The sequence below is a fragment of the Hirundo rustica genome, chromosome 4 (genome assembly GCF_015227805.2).
Source record: "Hirundo rustica isolate bHirRus1 chromosome 4, bHirRus1.pri.v3, whole genome shotgun sequence".
Lineage (NCBI taxonomy): Eukaryota > Metazoa > Chordata > Aves > Passeriformes > Hirundinidae > Hirundo > Hirundo rustica.
The window spans coordinates 6,383,337-6,408,748 of NC_053453.1; the positions used below are offsets into that span (position 1 = coordinate 6,383,337).

At 43.3% G+C, this 25,412-nt stretch overlaps 1 protein-coding gene across 6 annotated transcripts in view; it reads right to left on the reverse strand.

The window, feature by feature from the left end:
- Positions 1–25,412, reverse strand: part of FRMD4A (FERM domain containing 4A) — a 360,571-nt gene that overhangs the window by 51,470 nt on the left and 283,689 nt on the right. For all 6 annotated transcript variants that reach the window (XM_040061690.2, XM_040061691.2, XM_040061689.2 and 3 more), the window contains 6 exons: positions 21,389–21,445; positions 18,885–18,907; positions 11,070–11,153; positions 4,426–4,491; positions 4,155–4,212; positions 2,283–2,369 (listed from right to left, as the gene is read on the reverse strand). In XM_040061690.2, the coding sequence (XP_039917624.1) occupies positions 2,283–2,369; positions 4,155–4,212; positions 4,426–4,491; positions 11,070–11,153; positions 18,885–18,907; positions 21,389–21,445 (375 nt within the window). The remainder of the gene's footprint in view (positions 1–2,282; positions 2,370–4,154; positions 4,213–4,425; positions 4,492–11,069; positions 11,154–18,884; positions 18,908–21,388; positions 21,446–25,412) is intronic.

The following is a 25,412-nucleotide window of genomic DNA, read 5'->3' on the forward strand; positions in this document are numbered from 1 at the left end:
TCTCTTTCCCCCACCCCCACTAATTTTACCTTGCAGAAAGTTCAGTAAGGTTTACCCCTCCTGTTTGCACAGCAAAGACTTGAACCAGCACATGCTGGTGCAGTGAAATGAATCAGATACTGTGGCAGGCTGCTCCCAGATACCAGCGTTATTGAGTGCAATTTTACAATCTAATTAGCACAGGATTAAACACTCTGCCTTGCTGAGGCAGTTGATCTGCTCTTGCCAGAGGGGTTTTACCACCTGTGTAGGTTAAGAAGTCCTTTTACTTGTGCCACAGAAGGTAAAATCACTCCATGGAGAAATAATGAAGCCTCAGCCACTCTGTCCAAGACCCATCCCTGATTTAGGCTGTTCATTTTTGAATAGCCCTGCCAACAGATGGGGTTTGCAAGCATCATGTAGCAGAGAAATGCTCATCTAGGCTGTATTTTCACTGCTGTGGTCCCTGGATTGTGGCAATGGACAGATCCAAGCCCGGAAATTCCTGCTTTCCCTTCCCTCACAGATAAATGACCACTGCTGCCACAGTTCTTAGTGGTTTATACATAAGGCAGCACCATTGTTTTGGGTCTGCTGGGTTTCATACATGATTTGCTGAGACCAAAAAATTCCCAATAAAGAGAAAACTGGCACCCTATTTTTTTAGGGTCACACTTGCAGAAAAGAGATCTGAGGTGCTAAAAAACCCTGATCTGAGGTGCAGTGTGAGTGCTAGAGGTAGGCTAGTGGGGACACAGAGAGGCTGGCAAACATTTTATCAAGCTCCAAAACCAAAACCCAGTGCTACAGAGTAGATCAACCTGAACAGCTGAGAAGAGAAAGTAGAGAAGCTGAGAAAGGAGTCTTGACCCTTCTGGTGGAAATGTGTCTTCTCTCATGCAGGCAAGAGCACCTGATCTCTCCTCTCCTTCTGATGCTCTCCACCAACCCTCTTATCCAAGAGGGCTGACAATAAATGTCATAACATGTAAAAGGCTGAGTCCTGTCATGGCAGGGCACTAATTTCTTCCAAAGAAATGTTTGTATTCCTAAGACTGACTTCTGAAGGCATCTTTTAAGTACATGTCTTCCCTGGGGGGTTGGCACTACTGGAGATATGTGGGTGCAAACACCTAGCCTAGGCATGTTTTAAAGTACCATGTGTGAGGATGGCTTGCCCTGCAGATGATTGATCCCAAATAGATGTGTCTTTTAGCTTTTAGTGAAGACCTCCTTACCATCCTTTCTTTTAACGAATAAAAGTCCCATTAATAGCCTTCAGTGAATGAAAGACTAATTGATGCACCCACTGTCTCTTGCCTCCTTAGTGGTACAGTTTTCTACAAAAACCTTGATTCTAGTTCATTTTTAATAGAAGATGCTCTCTGTGAGCACCAGGCAGTGTCTGGCTTGAATGTGATCAGAGGAGGTGAAAGAATTGGTACAGAGACAATGCAAAGAGAAATACAGTACATTAATTCACTGTGGAAGCTTTTGCATCCACAGAAGAGGTGCCTAGTTGCTCCAAATCATCCAGTTCTGCAGCCTGCAAGCCAGCCTGAAGCCTTGCCTTCCAATGTCTGCACAGGTTTGCAGTGCAACTAACACTGTTGCTAACAGGCTGTACATTCCCAGCTGCAGGGCATGTGCTCAGGGATGAGGTTTTTTATATCAGATGGCATCCTAGGTGGGAAAATCAGAGCACATGGGTCCCCCTCATAGGCTTAGCTCAATAAGGAAAACTTCCCATGCCTTTTTTTTAGGCATGTGTTGAAATCATCTTTCCCTGCTACCTTGACATTAACTCCTCAGTTAGGAAAATCGTTGCTTATCAAATTTAATGCTGGTCCTGAAAAAATCATGTAATTTTCTTTTTGTAATAAATGGAAGCAGTTTTCCTGTCCCTTCATCCCTTTCTCTCTCAGATCATTTATGGCTTGACAATACAATATCAAGCGTCGGCTGAACACCCCCAGTCCACCATTGCCAGTGAATAGAAAGCCTCCAGCACCTGAGAGGATCAGTCCTTGAGTTCCCATCTATGTCTTATGAATCACACAGAAAAACCCTGTAAATTGCAAGATTAGGTGACATCTATTTCCTCCAAACACCACAACTTTTAATAAATTATGAACTACTTTTGTCCATTAATTCTTTGCAGACATTGAAACATGTCTGGGAGAAAAACGTCCTTCAAAAATCACATGAATCCATGCCAGCATTTGGTGCACATCACACCCTTGACTCAAGCTATGACATGTATGGCAAGCCCAGACCTTAATAGAAAAGTAAACACTTACCTTTCTTGGTTTCACTTTATCATGGTAGTCATATTGAAAAATTCCCTTGTAGCTAAGTCCTAACCACCATGGAATTCCCTGCTTGTCCTGCAAGAGAAAACAGAGGGAGTCATATTGAATACGATGGGGAAATACTGGAGATTTCCTGCGTTGTTGTTCAAGATGAAGATTTGTTTCTAAGTAATAGCATTGAATGGGTGTTGTTAAATTTCCCCCCGTTGAGTTCCTGCAAGTCACAAAGCTCCATAGCGTTTAGAAGAGATCTGTTTCACTTTTGGCCGTGACATAAAACAATTTAAAATACATCACCTGTGATCAAGTTACTCAAAATGCTGGTGGGGAGGTGAGGAGGTTTGACATGGCTCCCTTGTGCAGTGGTGCATCCTCTTTCTCTTCCCTGTAAATTATTCAGTCTGAACACTCAGAGATTGGAGGGGAAGGAAAGTGAATCACCCAGCTGACTTGAATTATGTGGAGGGATTTTAGCATTAGCCTTGAAAATGCAGCAGTAATGGGATCTGAGAGCTACCAAGTGATAAGGTCTGACAGGCTCGGACCCAACTGCTTTGTGTCTGAGTGTGCAATAAAATGTCCTTATGGAGTAATGGCTGATATCTGATCCCAGTCTCTGCAATTTACTGAGCTGAAGTCCTCAATGAAATTACATCTGTTCTGTTAATGTGATAGAGAATGGCAGGATAGAACACAGCAAAACCAAAACCCCCACATCAGGCAGAAGCCAACCCTATTATGTGCAATATTTGCTGCCTCATTGCTGCTCACTGCTGCTTATTGACCATGGGGAGCTCACTGGAATCACTCTCAACTCTTTGCAGGATTGAACATCCAGCCCAATCCACTAGATTTTTCTTGATCTAAAGTAGTCCAAGAGACCTGGATGCAAAGGGTGCTGGAGAGATCCTGTCCTCTGAGAAAAGATGAGGCTAATGCTTTTTGCAAAATAATAACTTTATTATTACATCCTATTAGCAGGAATAAACTAGAAACACATTTCCTGAGACAGGTACAGTCAGATATTTGTGTTTTTATACTACCTCATGTGTGCAAGACATCACAAATGTATGAAAAACCATATGATCTATGCACAGAGATAATGATGAAACACATCAAAACTTCAGGGGTGATAAATGAGGGAATATGCTCTGGGGAATGTGGCTCTAGCTTTCTTTCTATGTTTATTGATTTCTTGACTTAAAAAAAGTAACAAACCTACACAGCTGGTCAGGCAGGGAAGTAATAGCAATAATAATAATATGAAGTTGGAAATTTTGGTGATAAATCATTGAAGAGAGAAATGAGGGACTTCATAAATAGCTGCATGAAGTCCACATAAAAGTGGAAAGCTGTTTGAGGGATGAGAATGTGTTACCCATCTCTAGAGTACAAGACTGTTCTGGCGTTAAAAAGATGTACAGTGTCTGTATCCATATACATATGTCAGGGGAGCTGCAGTATGCAAGTCATGGTTGGCCCTAGATGCGTGTTCATGGATCTGCCACCTGGGAAAGATCTGACCTCCTGTAGCTACAAAAAGGATTGTCTGCCAGAGATGTGTCTGGTTTGTCCCTTTGGTGGTGGTTCACTGGCATTGCCATGCTGCTGACTGAGCTGAACATCCCAGCACAATAGGACTGCAAGAGTTTTATCTCCAAGAACAGGGTTTTCCTCTTTGCAACTGTATTTACTAAACATGCACACACAGCTGAAATAAGTTTATCCTACCTCAGGAAGTGAAATGAGACTTTAGCAGCAGGGCATTGTATTCTGAGAGCAGGATGGCTGTTTGTACCTCTCTCCCTCCCTCTCCAACAAGCGTTTAATTCAGTGAAGGACCCTTCTTGTAGCACGTACCTTTACTGCGTAATAATGCACTCCATATGTTGGGAGGGATTCTACAATGCTCATGTAACTGCAAAACAACACAGAAGAGAATAACACGTCTGAGAAGCTGAGAGGATGATCTGAAAAAAAACTTTGATAAATAAATAATTATGCCCAGAAATACTTAAAAATGAAGTATTGCATGAGATGGGAAGCATAGTTACATATTGTATTTACAGTCCTGTATACAAACTTCCTAATAAAACAAAGGTCACAAACAAATCATTCTTATTTCACTTACTTCACAATTGCTTGACCTCTTGTCTGACCATTTAGTTTCTTGTAATGTTCGATAACTCGATCCTCACTGGAAAAGAAAAAAAATGGATGTTTTAGAGAAAAGCATTGTCATGACTAAAAATCTTGTCATAAGCTGAAGAGATACTTCTGTTAACACAGCTACTGACTGATGGAATCAAAAGATGCCAAGCAAAAACCATTAGATGAGGGGATTTGGTGCAGACCAGGGTAAACAAAGGGGGAGTCACAGACTGAAAATCAAAGTGGTTTTCTAAGAGTTTGGTCTCTGGAAGAAACCTTTTTCCTCACAAACATGATACCTACTTGTACAGACTTCCCTTCTCTGCATTCCTTTCCTTATCTACAAATGATGTCCACAATACTACACCGAGGGCAAACAGATTTGTGTTGGAGCTGCTCAAGATCTGCTTTGTCCTAACTGCTGCAACTTCTTTCCAAGCCCATCACATCCTCTGAAAGGTGGGCAGAGCTGTCCGAAATTGGTGGCCAGTCATAGCCCTAAGACTGACAGATTCCTCCTCACTGCAGCAGCATAACTGCAGGTGCAGTATTGGAAGTACTCTGGAGCAGGGAGCTGAATTCCTGGTGTACACAGAGACAACAATAACAGCAGTGACAGGGCATATTTCCAGGGTACTCAAACTTGAATTTACTTACTCTTAAAGTACTCATGTGCCTTTGCTTACTTTTGGGTTATACTAACTTGCATTCCTCCTGACAACTCCTGGCTATGCACTGGGAGCTGGCATGAGCTGGGACCCATTTCCATTACTGTTCTTTGGAGACTAAGATAATTTTATGTTTTAGGAAGACATGAACCGTGTCATCATGTGTTCCAAGGTCATCCATGGAGGCTGTTCCACACCAGTGGGCCTCTGTGTCAGACAACAATTCTGAGTGTGTGTAAATAAGCAGTAGAGATGGAGCATCCAAGAGAGATCAGCATGATCCAAATGACAGACTGAGAGACACATGTAAGTTCACTTTTAAAGAATTTTGTTCATTCTTCTCCAGTGAGTGGGCAGCAGAGCTATTTGATGCATACAGTCAGCTGTGCTAGCAAGGTCACAGCATAGCCAAGCATAAGCCAAGGATCTAGTGTAATGCACACAGGACCTGCTCTGCTACACCAGCATGACAGAACACTGAAGTCCTCTGGTTTAAAAGCAATTTCTTGCTCATTATTTTGTATTTTATTTTTGATTCCCAAAGACAGGGAATCTGTTGAGTCCCCTGGAGACTGCACAGAACTTACTAGATGAAGAGGAGGGAAACCTAAACTACCTTCACGCCACCTTAGTGCCCTCCCCACCTGGCCCTGCATGAGCTCCCATCCATGTCAGGTGTCTATCCCACACCATCATGCTGCATGTGGTTAGGGCAATGTGAACTGGCATTCCTCCCTCCCTGCATTTCCTGGATCCCCCTAATGGGGCCTTTCAGCTGTCCACCATGTGGTTCTCCTTCCCCAGGCAGAACTGAAGCCAGTTGTATTGCTAGGCAGTGTGCAGGAGCACAGCAGTGTGGGATGATGTGGTAGATGACCTCACCACGACTGCTCAGAGATGCCCACGGGGGCTTTTGTGGATGACTGCAGAGCTTTTCACCAGCCTGGCTTAACATGACTGCATCTTCTCATTGCTGCCTTCCCTATTTGCAGCCCTGTGCCAGAGAGGACAGAACCTCTTTCAGAAAGAGAGCCAGAATCTCCGGAGCCAAAACATCTTTTAGAAAGAACAAGCACAGGGAAGCTGAGGATTGTGCAGCTCTAATAATGAAGAGAGAAAGGAGAACCAGAAACATCAGTGAAGGCAACAAAGAGCAATTCAGAGACAGTCTGGTCTGTTGTTTATTTGAGAGTAACTGCTTTCCTTACTCACACACCAAGCGGCTTCCCCCATTCATCCTACAAAAATAAAAGAGCCCTTTTTGGGGCTGTCCCATCAGCAGACCACAGCAGGAACAGGGTGCTGACTGAGCTAGTGACACATTACATGGGTAAAGGAAGGTCCAGCTCTCCCGTCAAATCCCTCAGAATCATTTTAATGCTTAGAAAATGATCTGTAAGCTCTAAATTCTACAGCTATGATGAGCTATGATCCAAGCAAGTACTACAGATGTTATGGGTGTGCACACGAAGGCAGAACCTGGGTCTCTTGCCATGATTATCATAAACAGGATTACTTTTGGAGCAATAACTGAATTATATGAGCGTTCAGTATTGGAAGATCTCCAAAAAACATCATTCTTAATAAAAAAGATAGACAGAGAGGGCTTACAGCCCTTTGAAATTACCTTTTAAAACCATGATTACATGTGGATGCAATTCCTCTGTCTCAGACAGGAACAAATCAGGACTGACTTCTCAGAAAATAATGGAGTTTCTCCAGTAGAAAACACTCCTAGCTTTATTTTCCACTCTGTGCAGTTTATTGCCCAGATCAAGCTCTCATATTGCTGCCATTCAAGGAAAGGATAGATGTACCTGGACATGCTGATTAGTTAATGTGATTCCGGATGTGCTCTGCTTTCTTACAAATGATTTTTACAAAATAATTGATATGTTCCTAGACCATGCTCCTTGGGTAGGGAAGCCAATCGACGGCCCATTTCCTTCAAAAGGACAGATTGGATGTCAGGGACCCTTCCTGAACAGCAGGACTTGTGTTCTAACTCATGCTAGAAATATGGGATAGTCTATATGTTATACCTCCATTGCTCTGTTAGGGTACTGATGATTTTTCTTAGTAAAATGTTTTGTGGTCTGCAGGTGTTAACTGCCAGGTAAATATCATCTTTGCTTCTTCTTTCCTCTGGACAAAAAATATAAAGCCTGAATTATCAATCAAGCCATATTCAAGAGGGGGATCTGTGGCCTTTCACTTTCCTGTAGTGCTGACCTTGTCACTGAGGAAAGAAATGTACTCCAGAGCACAATTCATCCAATCTGTTTTGGCCAGATCCCTTGGGAGGAGGTTACTGCTGCTTCTCTCTGCTAACAGCAAAGTGAGCTGAGGGCACCAAGCTCAGATAGCAATGTCCACACTGGAAAAACATTCATGGTCAGAAGTCTGTCAGTCAGTCCCTCCTCTAGCAATTCTCTGAACTTCCTTTTCCTTCTGACTGCGCTGTGCAAGAAGGATCACCCAGCACAGAGGTTGCTTTCTGCCTCCAGCTCTGGGTTGGAGGGTTAAGCCCAGCACATGCCAGGGAAAACAAGCAAAATCATTCACGGGTCAGAAGGAGCATTAGCAGAGCCTATAAACATGCTCCCCTATAATTTCAGCTGTTCGTCTCAAGGCAGGTGCCATGCTGCTACTGACAGCTGGTAGAGTGCTGGGACACTGCTGGGACCACCAGCTGACGTCCCCTCTCCCCCTGCTCTGCCTTGTTGTGTTGGTGCCACAAAAACTCATTCACAGCGCAGGGCTGACAGAGGATGCTTAACTAATGTGGAGACAGAGACACGGAGGCTGCTGAAGCACTGCTGTCTGTTTGCCAGCTCATAAAACATTCCCCCCAAAGCCGCAGAAATTAATACATGGATGATATCCTACAGCAGACAACTCCGATAAAGATCTTTAGAAGTAACAAGAAATCCCTCCTGTCCCAGCAGCTTATAGACCTGGACAGCAGACAACTTGCAAGCAAATGCAGGTCATCAGTTTCTCATCATCAGATCCAGATTTTTAAAGTTAGTTGTTCCCTGCCTCTCCTCCCAGCACACTGAGATGTTTTAAATAGCTGTCCGCTCATTGCTGTTCCTTAGTGTTAGTCTCTTTCTATTCTGACTTTTCCATTTTGATTATATTATTGAACAAATAATGTCTTCATTTGCAGTCATATGCTGTCCCTCTGAAGCCACCAGCACCTCTTAGGCCAAGAGACCAAGAGCTGGACCAGGGCCTCAGGTCTGTGTTGAACCAGAAAAAAATCACTAAATAGTGATTTTCAGCAGACATTTTCAGAGGTGGGTTTTCTGGCAACACTGATGCTTTAGCCTGCTAAAAACAAGCTTGCATTCAAAGTCTGTGGGAACCTGGGAGAAGTTTATCTTCCCCCAGTCTGTTGAAAACCCCAATCTAGCATTCAGTTTTGTGTTGTTGCACCTCATATTGGCCTTATTATGGCAACTGAGTACTGGGCTGGCTTGTTAGGGAGGATCTGAAATGAGATAAAATGCAATGACAAGCGTCTGGAAAGGAGCACTGTGCGTTAACACATTTCTAAAGGTTCTCTCCAGTCTCTGTGATTGGTTTCGTGTCTGCTTCCATGCATGGCCAAGAGAAATCAAAGCTCAGGGCCTCAACTCCTGGACTGTGTGGGAGGACCAGAAGCTCAGCTTTCATTTAAAAGAAAAAGAAACACAAACAAATGCACCAAAAAGCCCCTTCTTTCTTCACCAGTAATCAGAGACACCAAAAGAGGCTTGAGAACAAGATGTGCAACTGATTATTCTGAAACTGGAGAAAGCTGCAAGAGATTCCAGTGAAGGGAAAGGCCTACACCAAGGGTACGGAACCAGGAGACTCCATGAAGGTGGAATCAGAGGCACAAACTGTGCTGATCTAAGAATCCAGGACTCATCCCACATGTCTCACTACATTTGGTAGATGCAACAGCTGATGCTTTTTAATGGTGTGTGATAGAAATGCTGTATGCTGTATGTATGCTTATTTTATGAAGATCTTTTACAGCATCTTGCTGAAGCTATCACAGTATTTACTTGATTATCCATTTTATTATCTCTTAATCCATTTCAACTGATAAAAATATAGTACAAAGTTCTTTTGTTTGTCTGTTTTAAACTAACTAGATCCATTACCAATCCCACCTTTATGTTTAAAACGTTTCTTTTCAGGGTTGGATATTCACTTGAGTCTGCTTGCGCTAATGCTGAAGAACTGCAGAATAAAACTGATTGCTCACAGAGGTTTGGATAAAATCTGCATCCAGTACATAATCTACATGTGATGTGAAGAAGCGTCAGAGAACACAGTTCTAAAAATCTGCTCCCTTAGATCACTGAAGTTAGAACTGTATTTTGAGGCTTTTTGTCTGATTCACCAACAGACGCTTCCTGAGAGCATTAAGTGTTTCAGAGGGTGTTTAGAAAAAAGCCGTCATTAAAAAATAATGAACTGTTAATGTTAAAGAGGTCTCTGAGACCTGGTTACTGACATGAAATCACAAGGGAGTCACAGGACTGTAGCCTCTGATTTTATTACTCCATTGGCAATGCTACCTTCCCAACCTGTGACCTGTTCTCAGTCACATGAGACCCCCCCACAAAATTAAGTGCAGCTGCAAGTGCTGTACCTTGTCTATAAATACAAACTCATTGGCAAAACTCGTATTTTGAGTACGAGGATTTTACATAGCTCTTCTTGCCATATGGCACTTTATTAAGACCTTAGGCCATGTTATTGCTGAAGGGTCAGATTTGCCTTCCCTGTCATCAATGCCTACTTGTTCCCACCACTCCTCTTGAGATGGCTTTCAGATTGAACTTCCAGTCTGTCAATCAGCCAGGACACCTGGGAATGTATTGCTTTTGAGTGTGTGGAGTAGTTTTTGGAAAAAGAGATGCTCCTCAGAGGATGACCATTCTTCTTCAATGAAATTGCAGCCTACATTTATCATTTTTCATGAAGATTTGATTTGGATCTTAGAAAGAAACATCAGGAGATTGTGATGATCCACAGTTATTGTGTCAGTGATCCTAATTTCAGCTGGGGACTCCAAATCTCTTCTTATATTCTCAGAAAGTGATTAGGAGACCTCACGATGAGCTTGCCTACAACTTGACATTAGGTACAGTTAATTCTACTGTTGTAGCCATGCTAGAAGAAGAGGATGACCTTTTTGGCAAAGAGAAGAACTGAGATCATAGCCTACAAACGGATTTGCTTCCCCCTGCCATCCTCAGATTACCAAAATGCAGAAATTAAAAGAGTAGCAGATAAAGAAGTTCAATCCAACCCCCAGGCTTACAGCCTAATGCTTTAAAGGCAAACATGAAAGAGCAACAAGCAGAAAGTGGAGTGAAAGTATCTCCCCTTTAATGAATAGTCTTTCCCCAAATTCTTTCCTATTTGCACAGATAAAAGAGATATGCAGGGTGGCACAAAGAATCTATGTGTGTGGCATGTAAAATTTAAATGTGACCCTGCTCCTACTCTGGGCTTATTTTTAGTGCAATAGAGACAGAGCAAACAAGCATCCACCTCCAAACACTGAGTTATACAAATGGAGATGAGTTCAACTGTGTCATAAAGAGAGGACTTGCAATGAAACTGAATCACTCAACACAGGGCAGTGCAGACATTGACATATCCAAATAGGAAAACTCTCACAAATGCAAAGCGCTGTGAAAGTAAATGGCACATTATACCTCTTGATTTCATCGGGACATTTGCACACTCACAGTGGATTTTTGGCCAGGCATTTGGCAGATGGGGAAACTGAGGCCCAGGATGGTAGCTCTACTTGTGTTAAGTCATGCAGTGAGTCAGTGACCGACCCAGAGCCAGAAAGCAGGAATCTCTGCATCCCAGTTCCATTCTCAGACCACACTGCCAGAGCCAGGTCCTGCACAAGACACTGTGGAGAGTGATACATTACCAGTAAGCGAGGGAAGGATGCTCCTTCAGTGCTGGTGTTGGAAGGGCTGGCAGCTTCTTTAATTCATTCCTTACAACTTCATTGCTGAAAGAGAGTTCAAAAGGAGGATCAAGCTACAAGAAAACAACCACAATATTTGATATGACTTGACCTAGCTGGCAGGCTGCTACAGCTCTACATCTGTTCCTTCTTAACAAAAGGCACTGGGGTTTCCTTTTTCTCCTCTCTTTATTTGTTTTATGGCAGCCCAGTTAACTTTTCCCTCTATTATCAAAACTGGAGAGAAGCCCTCCCAGATGGTTATGTTGAAGGACTTCCTACCAGTGACTGGACACAAAAGCCACCATGTCACATGTCACTGAGCAGGGTGTCACGGACATGTTCATATAGGGGGGAAAACAAACAAACAACCAAACAACCAAACAACAAAAAACCCCCAACCAACCAACTGAACAAACAAAAAACCAAACCAAACCAAACCAACCAACAAACAAACAAAAAACAAAAAAAAACCAAGGAGAAGAGAAGGTGATGTTTTCAGCTGCAATTATACACCTTTATTTAATGCCTTACAAAACAGCTGAAAAAAGTAATGATTTGCCTTCTTAGCATCACAGGTTGTTCTTAATCTCTAGCCCAATGGCCTGTCCTTTTGCATAACGTCTTCACTGACTCCACTTTGAATTTGGGTCCTGCTACACAAAACCTTCCTACACAACCACCTCACTAACATTCTTCTCCCTGCAACCTCCAGTGGCCACAATGGCCAGCTGGAGCAGCATCACTGTGCAGCAGAGAGCAGGGAGAGCTCATGAAATGGGAGGCAGATTCTCACAGATGAAATGAAACCGTGGGATTTTCTCCTAAAAACCCCAAATGCCTCCCTTCCCACTTTTAAGCACACATGGAATTGTGCGCACATAGAAAAAACCAAAACCAGAAAAACTCAAAGGCTTGGGAAGGAAGGCAGTGCTGCTATTAATTTTTAAAATTGTAGAAATACACAGCCAAGAGGGCCAGACAGGACACAGAGGAGTGCCAAAAAATTCATGTTTATTGGCTTACTTCTTGCCAGTAAGTTTTATTCGTCTTTCTTATGCCCTTCCCTTTATCCTACCCAAAAGTGTGGCTATCCTGGAGCTGCAGAGAGAGCTCTCCAGAGCTCCAGATTTCCCAGCCCACTCACTGGCTTCTCCCATGGGGCTGGTAGATGGGCAGACAGGTAGTCTTGACCTCTCTCGTTGTAGACCAGAGATCCTGATATCTGCTAAAGACTCGAGGAGCTCTTGGACATCCCAGATCACCCAGGGTTTCATCCTTGTCTCTGGGACAGTCTGTATATTGACTTGTAGAGAGGTGATACTGCTTCAGTTGTAAAAATCTTCCCACAGCATTTCTCCATTTGCACATCCCAGCAGCAGGTTCTGCCTGAGACCTAGGTGGGTTTGTCTTCATCGGAGTCTGAAGGTTAATTGCTAGGTTGAGCCATAGGGTAAACCACTGACATAAATCCTGGAGCAGGCATTTTGGACATGTCTACAGGCATTTATTATTTATTATTATGGTAGTTCCTTAACAATCAATTAAGTAGTTTTAAAACAAGACCAAACTTCTAGTCAGGACAAGGCTGTGAGAGATGCCCAAGTCTCAATTAGGCTCAAATTTTGCAGAGTGAAAATATGCTCAATAACGCACAAGAACTGAGGCAACTGCTGCCATGGAAAACCACGCTGTAAAACCTCCTATGCCAAGACAACAGGCTCTTGACAAGCAGTGTTTGAACACCCTCTCCTGCCCAAATCCCATGGTCATTTGGCCATCAGAAACCTCTTCTCTTCCAAGTGCAAATGCTCAAAAATAATTCAGGTTTGTTCTTCCATGGCAGGTAAATATCTGCACAAGTCTGAACATGAAGCTGCTCTGCTCCGTGTTATCTGCTGATCTGGGTGCTCTGTTCTGTGACTGACAGCCTAAAAAACAAGTTGCTGCTTTTTTAGAGTTTACTGCCCAGAGCTGGCCTCTCCACAACATGTACATAGTCAGGTGTTACTGAGGTTTTTGATGTTTTGAAATAAACTGGGAAAAAAGGAATAGAACTCAGGACAATCAGAGCACAAGCAGCAGTAACTGCCCTCAAACCAAGATTTTTTTGAGGCTGGCTGCTCAGAGAAGGAAGTTGAGAGATTTCCAAAACTTTTCTGGGAAAGCACAGAGTGAGTTCCAAACAGGGACTTTCTGAGCCCAGAAATCTATCAAATAGGGCAAGATTAGTAGTGACTAATCATCTCTGAAAGTCTGGGAAAAACTCTGAGTCAGTATGCCTCCTATAAAAGAAAGGGCTAACATCAGTCAGATCTGTTTTTTTTCTGTCAGCAAGGTGTAAAGTTTGCCTGTGCTGTGATAATGTCTTTTAAGAATCAGAGAAAAAGACATTCTTACTGATGTTGGGCGTGATTAACATTTCTGCTCAGCACCTAGAAAATATTTTAAGGATAGTGCCTCACAGTCTCAAAGCACCAAATGTATGTCAGGTAATCATTTCCAGGAACAAAAAGGTATTTCATTCTGTGCTCCATGCATTCACTAGGCCTTCTGGCAAGACTCATCTCAAGACAAATTAATTTAGACTCCCAAAAAGATGTCAAATCAAAAAAAAAGGGAAAAAATAATGACTCAGGTTGTATTTGAACTAGTGGTCATGAGGTCACTTTCCTCTCGGCTCCTTTTAAAACACCTCAATTTTTAAAATGTTTCCAGCAGGATCTCAAGTGGTTTTGTACTTAACTGCCTTTCATGCTCTTTCTAGTGAAATATCTCAGTGTGTTTATTTTATAACTGTATTTAAAAGTGTTTGTTTAATCCGGTCACTTGTGCTGCATTTATTTTATATTCGGAAGTGTCCAGCCTCCAGGGCTGATATATACAGAAGGGTGTTTGGGATACAGATTTATTAATATGCAGAGGAAAGGCTCTAAACACACTTTCTCTGTGTCCTCTAGACCACTTTATTCCTTTTTTTTTCCTATGGTGGAAATGGTAATATTTAAAGGACTGAATAACAATATGAAAACTGAACTGGAAAGCCATCAGTATGGGTTGCTGAAAGCTGGTTAGAAAGACAGAAGTAAGGTTCACTAAGAATGGGCCTAGAAATCAGAACTCGTTTTTCTTGAGTTTGTTCTGGTACTGTTTGTTTAATGAGTCTTGTCCAAATAAATTAGTCACCACCTCTTAGTGTCTTTATCTACACGTGTGAACAAAAGGCCTGCCAGAACTTCATAAATATTTTGTGAAAAGCAAGCTTTTGCATATTGTCTAAAATAATTTTGAGCAAGATTACAAATGCAGTTGTCTTAGGAAATCCATAGATTTTCCAGCATGTGTAATAACAATGATCAGTAACAAAACAAAACTGCAGGTTAAAGTTACCAACTCTTCTCGGCATGGTAATTCATTCTGTAAAATGCAAGAGGAAATGCAGAGTCTGAGATTCTCTGATTAGATGGTACTTTTCAGAATACAGTGTTTAGGATATTTACCATTAGGCTGCAAGAAGGCAGCCCAGGTTTTCTAACCCTTTAATTCATTCTAATTGGTTAAATGTCATTTGGTTACACAGAAAGAAAAGTAATCCTGAAACTATGTTAGATTACAATCTGCCAAACGCTGAAATTATTGTGAAATTCTGCCTAGCAGGAAACTGGCTGTTAGCTTTCCTCCCTTGTTATTCTTTCATATATTGCTGGGAGATACTAGGAGTTCACTTGAAATGTCTCATACTGTTTAACTGGAAGAAATTTAGCAATGAGGAACTGCCTGCAGTGGCTCAGGATTTTGTTTTACTCAGAGGTTTTTCTTTCCCTTCCCCAAACTGAGGGACAGATGATCAGTATATGCCATTTCTTGCTGCTTTGTCACACAAGCTGTTTAATGCTGATTATGAACATTTAAAAACAAAGCTGGTGTGAGTTTCCCAGAGATTTTGGAACTGGACTCTCAATCTGGCAGGATTAAATTAGGGGAAAAAAAATCTCAATTATTTTAACAATATGCTGTATTCCTCAACAAATTGGGGGGGGGCGGAATTGGTAATTTACCAATAAAGCATTGGTAATTCCTTTATGTGGACCTAAAGAGAGTCACAACTGTAGGATTTGTGTCTGTCTAAGGAACTGAAATTTGTCCTGTCCATGCTCTGCCACCCAAGCGTGACTCAGCTCCCAACTAGAAACAAGATTAGTTTGAGCTAATAGCTTTTAGATCTGTCTGCAGGGTACTAGTTTAGGAGCTTTATACATGCAGTTCTGTGCCTTTGAAGTCAAAATGTTTGCAGCTAATATTGAAAAGCACAAATCCAATCTTAAGTGTCTGGTTCCACCCGAAAATCAGCTGAACAGGGATATCTGACTGTCCAAAATTCAATGGTATGTTCCAGACTAAAAGTAAACATATTTAAGTCTCCTCAGCTCAAGCATTTGGGCATTCTCTTTCAGCAACATAACAATACTCTTCTTTAGTGCAAAGGATTAGGAATTTCTTAAGAAGAAAAGCTTTTTATTTTAAACCTCATTCTGCTGAAATCTTTATCCAACTAAGACATAGATGAGGTCACTCACAGCAAACATTAAGAAACAGTTGATTTAAACAAGTTCAGGAACTCAGGGTTTCTGATGAGCTTGTTTTTGAAATGAAACACACATTAGAAACGGAAATGGACTTAAAAGAATTGCTCACTCTAGCTGCTAAACTCATCTGATAGGGCTGTTGTGGCATTTTACTTCAATACAGGTGAGGGTGGCTTGGACTGTGTTCCCCAGGCTTAGCAAAACCTGGGAATTGCTATGATGCCCAAGGTGACAAGAAGCAGTGGTAACAGACTCATGCATGATAATGCCCTGCCAAAGGATTGTGTTTGAAATGACATGAACTGCTTTTTGGGAAAGGAAAAAGGAGTACTCTGAGCACAGTGATTATTCTGAGGTATAGGATGATTTCCTCAAAAGCAGCAGTGGGATGTGCTGTCACCGAGGATGTATCAGTTCACAGAGATAGAAAGCTGCCTGTTAGAGTTTGTAAGATTGATTCTGTTTTTTGAATTCCCACGAGGCCCAAAGAGCAGACTTGAAACTGCATTCAGGAGTCCTGAACTAGCTGCAGATCCTCCACCTGGCTGCAGTGAGGTTTGGAGGTAATCCTGCTCCGGCCACCACAGGCAGGTGCCAACACGCAATGGAGCTGTGACAGGTTGCCTTTGACTGTCCCAGCACCTGAGGTGATCAGCAGCGACTCACAGGAAGGCTCCCATGGGGAACAGCAATTCTCCCATCACTACAAATGAGCCAGTGCTTGTGCACTTTTCTGGATTGGGGCCAGAGAGAAACTTGTACTCTCACAGGCTATAAATCTGATGGTGGCAGGAGACAGGACAGGTGTGGGAAAGTTGTAGTCTTGCGTTCCAAGCATGCAACCCTTTAGAATTAAATTATTTCTTCAAAACCAAAGAGTTCGAGAGTTCAGCCTTCACACAACATATGCTGCCATGCACAACATATAATCTTTAAATCTCAGCAGCAAGACAATCACAACTGCAAAGTTTCTGCTTCAAAGAGTAGCCACTTGTACTTTAAACAGTATTTCAACATCAACTAATTTCAGACACTGAAACTAACTTGATCCCTAAGAGAAGTCAGAACATTTGCCTTCATCTACAGTTCCTCTGGCTGGCCTGAGGCTTGATTTGCCTGCCAGATTTTACACTGCTGATACGATAACCACAAATCTCAGCAGGCAAGAATCTTGACCACAACAATCTCATGTTGACTTCAGTAGCACCTGGATCTCACCCAGCACATAAACTTGTGTCAGTGCACAATAGATGGGAGCTGCTGGACAGACATCCCTGGGAGATGCCAAGTCTTCTAGACCATTGAGGATCAGGATAGCATTCTTCTACCTTCCTGCAAGAACAAGCTTCAAACTGGCAGATTGCTTTATCCCCAAAGTCCACTTATAAATTAAGATCCCTGGCAGTGCCCTGAAATTGTTATTATGACACCCCTTCTCTGCCTGACTTGGATGTAAGGAATCCCCCTTCCACTTCAAACCACCGTGATCCACAGGTGAAAGAACTCAGAGCTGTTTAATGGGCCTGGTGATGACAGCCACACTGATGTGGTGGGAGCAGTTAACACCATGGCTTGAGGTATCTTCTGTGCCCTCAGAGAAGATTCCTCATTTCTCTGTGGCCTAGAGAGACACACTGTGATAAACTCAACCGTTCATTTTACAAGGGACATCACAGAACTTTTAGCAGGTGGATACTTTCCACCAGCTGTTTCTATTTCTGGTCTGGAAACCGGTACTTGAAGATAAAGTGCTTTCAGTCCTATTACTCTGAACTCTCTGATTCCTTTCTGTTCTGCATTTCATAGTCTTAACATACACTTCCCAAGTGTGCTTTCACCGTAACCAAACAGTCTTGGAAACAAATACTGCTCTTCTTAGCAAAACCAGAGGTTTATCACAGGTTGAAATAGCAGAACTTTGCTTGGCACAACTCTTCTGGACTGAGTACTTGGCAGTGCATTGAAAAGCAGACTGAAAAGTCAGAGCCACATGCACTCCAGTACCCGCTAAATATACAGTGCTGATAGCCAAGTTATTCTAAATCAGGCAGAACTGAAAAATGAAGCAAGACTGAGTTTGCGCGTCTGTGGTCAGATGCATGTCAGGATTTTGCAAGTTCATTAAGGTTTTGAGAAATGATAAAGCCAAGCTTAAACTTCCTTTTAGCAAGGGCTACCTTATGTCATCTCAGATTCCATGACAGGCAGGAGATATCTACAATGCAGTTCCTTTTTACTGATGTGTCACCATTTTAGCTGACTAGAAGTTCCAATCCACCAGAAAGTGGAACCTGCCTGCTCTTCATGGCCTCCTATCATGTTACAGTGCATTGCTCTTCACAGCCTTACAGTCATGTTTCAGTGTATCACAATGCTGACAAAATTAAGACGACTCTTTAGGCTCACCTAACAATTCAATCCCACTGCCCATTTCTTTTATTCTCTGAAACTAACTTCCAGGGATATTGTGGTCCTCCAGCTGAACTCACATTCAGGTCAGCAAAAGTAAAATATGGACTAAGTGAATTTTTTAGCATTGTCAGTTCTCCTGAGCATCCTGCTAAGAACTTTCATGTTTCTCACAGGAGACACCAAACAACCATCTGACCTTTGGTTGCTACTAACACGTAAATCACAGTCACGGTCGATTTACAGGAAAATTCTTGGGCATTTCATTAACAGTCTTCTGAAACACCAAGTACAGTCACCTCACTGAATTTCTTACAGGAACTCTGAAGATTTGGCTCAAGGGATAGTGGAAGTTCAAAAAAAACAATTATTGAATCTATGATTTTGAGAACTGTCCAAATTCAAACTGAAATATCAATTCGTGATGGAATTTTAATGTTGCCTCTGGCAGGATCTGTGATAAAAGAGTGATTTTAGAGTCATTTCCTTAGCAATTTCCTTCCAAAGACTAGTCTATTTCCTGAACTTCATGACCACATAATGTGATTTGTCAACAACAAAATCACAAACAATGCTGTTTGCAAGGCATGCTCTGGTCAAAGGTTGTGTTTGGTGAAAGAATTATGTTAGGAAACGTGATGTCTATGTTAGCCATGCACACATAGTTGCATTGCTAACAGAGGCAATCCTGTCGCTACACAGCTACAACTGAGTTGCACAGGAATTTTACCAGATTTATTCTCAAATCACACAACAGCAAAATCTTTTTAAGTTCACCTACCTTGAAAAATCTCCCTTCGCCTCCTGTGAAACAAGGAAGATAAATTAAAAATATATAATTAAAAACAGAAGGGAAAAAAAAAAAAAAAGAAGAAAAGACTGTTCAAGATTTTCCATTTGCAAAATTCATTTAGCAGCAATTTCCTGTTGTAATTGATTCCTTATGCATTTTTTGGAACCGGTATCTAATGTCAAGTGCCATCATACAATGAGTTGGACAGATTAACAAATGAAAGATCTAATACAGGGCCAGATGATTCCTCATTCTACTGTGGATACCTAATATGCTACAGGAAATAATGCCAGTAAATAAGAAATTTTGTGTGCTACATTACTAGAAAATCTCTGAAGTCTCAGTGGCTTTGCAGCCTCTGAGACTGCAACTCCCCTGACTTTTTAACAAGTATTCTGGCCACTTTCTAGTACCTAGACTTTCAAAAAGTTTGCTCACTCTCAGCTTTCAAGGGGATGCAAGACCCTGGTTTCTCTAACTCCTTGCTGGGTGTTTGGGGGAGTATTTAGCTCCCTTACTTGTACATCTAGATACTTCTATTTATTACCAGCCTGATGTTAAGGGGTTGGATAATGTTCCACTACAGTAAATAGATTAGTCTTACTGCACACCTGGAGAATCCTCAAAATCTGGTGAGTGCCCTCCACAATAGATTTAGCACACATTTTGCATTTTCCATTTACCACAGACAATATGCCTTTCATATGATTAATGCTAAAGCATCTCATTTGCCACCAGCTACACAAAAAGCACAGTGCAAAAATGTAATTTGCGCAGTGAGGGAGTTTCCACTGCCAAAAGGACTGGGCTTTGTATTCAGGTCTTTTGTCTTTACATCCATTCATCTACCTGCAAAACCTGCCAGCCCACGTCCAGTGGTGTTTTAGTCCTGAGGCTGGGGTAAATTCAGAGCTCTGACGGTACTTTAATTTGTTCTGGTAATAAAACAATCTGAAATAGGGCTGCAGACTAAATCACTTCGGTGCTGACAGACCTTTACTATCTCTCCATTTCCCTCTGAGTGAACTGAAGGGCAGACAAGCACTGCTCCGGTTCATAGGAAGGAGTCTTTGAGCATGTCATGATTACAGTTCAACGCAGAACAAAGCCCAAAGGATATGATCTGGCCTACAGGGGTGTGAACATACTGAATTTAAAAAAATCCCCAGTTTTGTAGGTTATATTCTTTGTAATTCAGTGCTTCAGACCTAAATGCTGCAGCAAGATGTAGAGCAAAATGCAGTATGATTCCTTTTGTTTTGCTTGGATCCTGTCGTAAACATGGGTTGTGGAAGTTTCTGGTTACAGGCAGCAAAGGTGTGGCTTGTTTTGACTGTTTTCATTAAGTTACACATCAAACTACTACAGGAATAAACGTAACATCCTGTGTTTGTGGCAAGAAACAATCCCAGCAACAAGGGTTAGTTACAGTGGCAGCTCCGGGTCTGGCTGTACAATTACTAAGTACTAAGTTATTCACTAGGATGAGCAGACAATAGATTCATAACCCCACCACTGCTCCTCACAATGAGCCTGTTGTTTGATGTGTATTCCCCCAACAGCCAATATGTGATTTCTATAATGTGCTGCTAATTGAGTCCTCCATCCGGACTCCCGCTCCATTCTTGTTACATAAAATGATTTTAATGAACGTTCAAATCCCTACACATTAATTGCTTCTTTAACATGGCAAGTACTCCAGAAGTGCAGAGCATTGTTATTTATTAGTGCAGTCTAATGAGCTGGTTTGTCTGCTCACATGGCTCTTCATAGCTTCATGGCTGATGGGAAAAAAATTAAAGCTACAGACTGTAAGAGAGGGGAAACAAGGATCATCTGACAATTATGTCTGATCTGCTCCCACAGTCATGCTTCTAAAAAGAGAACTTTCACAAAACCCACCTCCGCTACCCTGAAAAGGTTCCCTTCTGGGAACCAGACATTTACCAAATGCTACTTGGTCATTTGCTCTCTGACCCTTTTCCCTCTTCTTGAAGAGCAGAACTTTGAAAGACAGTATTTAGAAAAGTCTTTAAACCATTCTGCCCATGGTGGAGAATACAGAAAGTTGCATATGTAGAAGCTTATGTCGCTCATCAGAGCACCAAGCCCCATTGGGAAAACAAATGCAAGTAAAGTCACTGGAGGAAAAGCCTATTGCATATGGATTTCACCTGGGAATTTGCATTCATCACTTAGATTTTCTCTGGCTGTACATCATACTCCAGAGTCCTGGGTATCTGTGTTGGTTCAAACATAACACATTTCTGTATGCAAAATGTTGAGCAGTAGTACCTGCTCCCTAAGTGGGGAGGTCTAGTTAGAGAGCCTTCAGTACTTATTTTGGCAGAAACAATGAAAACTGTGCAAAGACATCTTTTTTCCTGCAACTCAGACAAACCCATACTTCTACACAACCATTGTGGATTTGGTAAATCAAAAGACTTAATGCAGCATGAGGTAGCACCGAGTGAGAGAAGGCGGGTGCTTACCTGCAAGATGTATGCAGCCAGTTCAAACACCACTTCACTGTCAACCTCAATGAGTTCCTTGAAAGGTGAAGAAAACAAGAAAGAAAGAGTTGAGCTGCTGTAAGAAGGATGTACATCTCCTCCTGACTGCTGCATGGCGAAGCATGCAGTGCCAGTTTTCTCCCTTGGCTAGACTTCAAAGTATTCCCTGTGCTCCTGGAGACAAAAGGGAGGGAGAACCTGCCCACTCAGATATGGAAAAAGCCAAATATTCAGTGTACTGCGTTGGTTAATAAAGCATAACTGGAAGTAGCATGAAGGGATTCCTGGGGGAGGAGTGAGGAGAAGGTGCATGGAAGGGGTAGGATCAGGATACATTTTATTTTCTTGTGTGATTTAGTGTAAAGCAGTCTAGGATACAGATTTTTTTTTTTGCCCCCAAATGTGACCATACTTCAAGGGAACACAGCTTTGTCCTTGGCTCACAGAAGCAAGGAATGAGAATTTGTCTTTGACACACTGAGGTGGTATCAAAGCTCCCACTGGACTTCTCTGGCCCTTGCAAAAGGTAAACTCACAGGAAAATGAATCATATTTGCACTTGCAGGATTTGACCCCTGGTTTTGGCCTTTTCACCCCCAAGAGCACTGAGCCTGGGGGTGGTTTGAAAATGAGCCGTGACAGCAAGTCTTTTGGTAGATCTTCCTTGCTCCATTTTATAGGATCCTGCCACTGATGAAAGCAATCTTGGAGGGTTTTACTTGGACACCATGGTCACGTGAAGAACACTGATAGTCCCGACAGATCCTCTGAGGTTTCCTCTGCTGTGCCTGAGACAGCAGTTACAGAACCAAGGGGTCCAGGCACTGCTCTGGTTGAATGTGCAGGATGCAGTCCAACCATCAAAGATGCTTGAAACGGGAGGCACAAGTATTACTCTGGAAGCTAAGCATGCTACTCCTGACTCTCTGGTCTCTGTCTTTGGGAAGCTAGTGGGCTTTTACTGAAATAATGTTTAGGTCTCTATTCTGCAACTAGAAGTCCTACATTGTCTCTTGTGGACAAGGTCCAGTAAACTGGGTCACTGTTCAGTTCATTCCTGTAGTGGATTTTCTGATGTATTTATTTAAGCTGCTGTTTTTAATATTTTACTTCATCTGGCAACAAACAAGTGATCTAAATATAGATCACTGCTGTGATCCATGCTCCAAGCCAAGTCATGGCCACACCTCATTTACAAGCCACAATTGCTGCACTGGCTTGTCTCTGGCAAAATCAAAAACAAAGGGAACAAAACACAGGATAAGATCCAGGTGTCCTTGGCTTTCACCAGTGCCAGCTTTTTAAAATAAGTTCACCTCTTTCATAACAACTCCTTGGGGAGTGAAGAGCAGCTCTGCTCTGCTATGGGCGATAAACACGCCTTTCCCCTCTCAGCTGAACCGCCTGAGTCACGCAGGCACCTGCACCAATGATGGGCCTGTGCCAAGGGAAGCGGCTGGTGCATGAGGTTGATTCAGCTGCAGGCAGGGCTGGGCTGGGCCTATCAGACACATCCCACAGCAAGGGGCGATGCAGACTAGAACCAGAGCACCTGGTCTTCCTCCTGTCTGGAGGCATCAGGCATGGCACAGACAAACCAGCCCATGCAACCATGTTTTGATGCTCTGGCAAGCGTATGCTGCCAGGTGAAGTGGCCCCATGGGTACACGGGGTGCATTACAGCTCATGACTAAACACTTGCCCTCTCTCCCCCAGTCCCAGATGGGGTTTCCACCACTGTGTTGCCCATTTGGAGCAGGTGCGCATCCTTGATCAGTGCCAGAGCAACGCCTGGGGCAGAGCTCGTTGGCACAGGCCAAAACCCACGCCAGAACATGAGCGTAATTAAACAGCCTGTTTGATCAAGGGACAGCGCCTGATGCCAAGCCCTGTCTGCTTTGGTAGTACAAATGCGGCTTGGCCTTTCTGGGCAAAAGTGGCTTGCTGGTCCTGTGCAAGGGTTTGGGTGTGTGGGTTCATGAACGTCTCACTACTCAACAGGGTTGGTGAGTGGGGGCAGTGGGCACAGCCAGAGGAGCACAGCACCCAACACAGGGCCAGCTGGCAACCCAGGGACCAGCAGCCCCAAACGAGGCCTCAGTTTTAGTCTCCACACCATAAACAAGGGGATGTTTGAGAATGTGTGTCTGGAGAATCAACAGGGGAAGGTCTGAGATGTAGTAACACTGTGCTAGGAACTATGCTTATTTCATACACATTGGTCTTTTTGGGCTGCAGGAGAGACAGGGGTGGAGGTATCCCTGGGAAGTCCAATAAGGAAACTTTTGGTGCAACAAGGAAACTCTCATAGTTTGGCAGCATGCGACATCACATGCTAGCTGCAGGAATGACAAGCACTGGCTGTGCTTAGACATCGAGTTCCCCACAACAGTACATTAAGAGGAATCTGCCAGGCTGGGTGCTTGCCCTGAATCTTAGCAGGCACTTGCACCCAACTTTCAAATTCAGTGCCTTTTTTAATAGCACAGTATGGTTTACTGCGGCTGGAAGTCAAATGGGGAAGGATCTGCATGGAAGATTGGGACTTCAGCAGGGCTATTTTTGGATAGAGACACTCAGCTCAAATGTGCAAAGTAATGGTTTCAGGAGAGGTCAGCCTAAAATAGACCAACCTAGATCTGTAGGCACTTTGTTTTATTTTGTTCCCCTCTTCTTCTTATTAAGCTTTCTCCAAAAAAAGAACAACAGGGTAAGCTTTTCCTGGCAGTACTTCAAAAAGGAATTTTCCCCAGGAACCAAAACGTGATGCTCACTGAGCTTCTCGCTGGAGAGGGCTGACTAAGCACATCTAATTGCAGCTTTGCCGGAGAGCAAAGTACTGCACAGCTCAGCTCAGCAGCCCTGCCTAGTTCCTGGGCACTGAAAAAACCCAAATTTTCTGGCTTCTGCCCTGCATTTTAGAAAATACAAAGTTAGTCTCTGCATTTTAGGACATATAAATGTCAAATGAGGCTCCAGATTTGCTGTAATCTACTTGGCTCAGCAGGTCACAAACGTGCTGAGGGTTGTGGGATGGTGGAATAATCTCTCCCTGACTACATCTGTCTTTTCCTACCACTTCCTCTCTGGCAGATGGAGGTGAGTCACAGGAATGGCCTCTGCCAGCACAGAGGGAGGTAGGAGGGATCCTCCCAGGGAATCCCAGCTGCTGACAAACCTCTCCCAGTCCCAGACATCCAGCCCACCTGGCTGAGTCTGCACACTGCCAATCTCCACCTAAGTTTGGTCTGGGACTGGTTGATTTTCCGGACCTTGCCATTATACAGCTGGCTCGTGGCATGAGAGGGATCAGGTTCACGGCTCTGCTGTGGGCACCCCTCCAAGCTGAGGATGTGCCAGGACGCTGTTGTCTCTGGCACAGAGAGTACCTTGCAAGGGCCTCTCTGAGCTGCAGTGCCAGGGACAGCAGCCTGGTCTTTCAGGAGTGTACCAGGGAGGGCAGTTGCTCATAAAATACATTTCTCACTGCATGGCTTGTTCCTCTACAAGGTGATCTTTGGTGCATATCCACAGACACCTTTACCTCACTGTCATATAAACCCACAAACTTCTCCCGTCCCACAAATCTGAGGTCATTTAGCTTGTTCAGCCTGGCGAAGAGGCTGAGGGGGGACCTCATGGTGATCTGCAACATCCTCAGGAGGGGAAGTGGAGGGGCAGGCACTGAACTCTAATCTGGTGAACAGTGACATGCTGAGGGAATGACATGAAACTGACACATGGTTGGATATCAGGAAAAGCTTCTTCACCCACAGGGTGGTTGGACACTGGAACAGGCTCCCCAGGGCAGTGGTCACAGCACCGAGCCTGTCAGAGTTCAGACGCGCTTGGACAACACTCCCAGGAACGTGGTGGGTCTGTGTGTGCAGAGCCAAGAGCTGGACTCGACGATCTTTGCCGTTCGCTTCCAACCGAGGCCATTCCATCTCTCCGTCTCCCACTCTCCCCCTCACACACACCGCTGCCCCCCCGAAGATGGCGC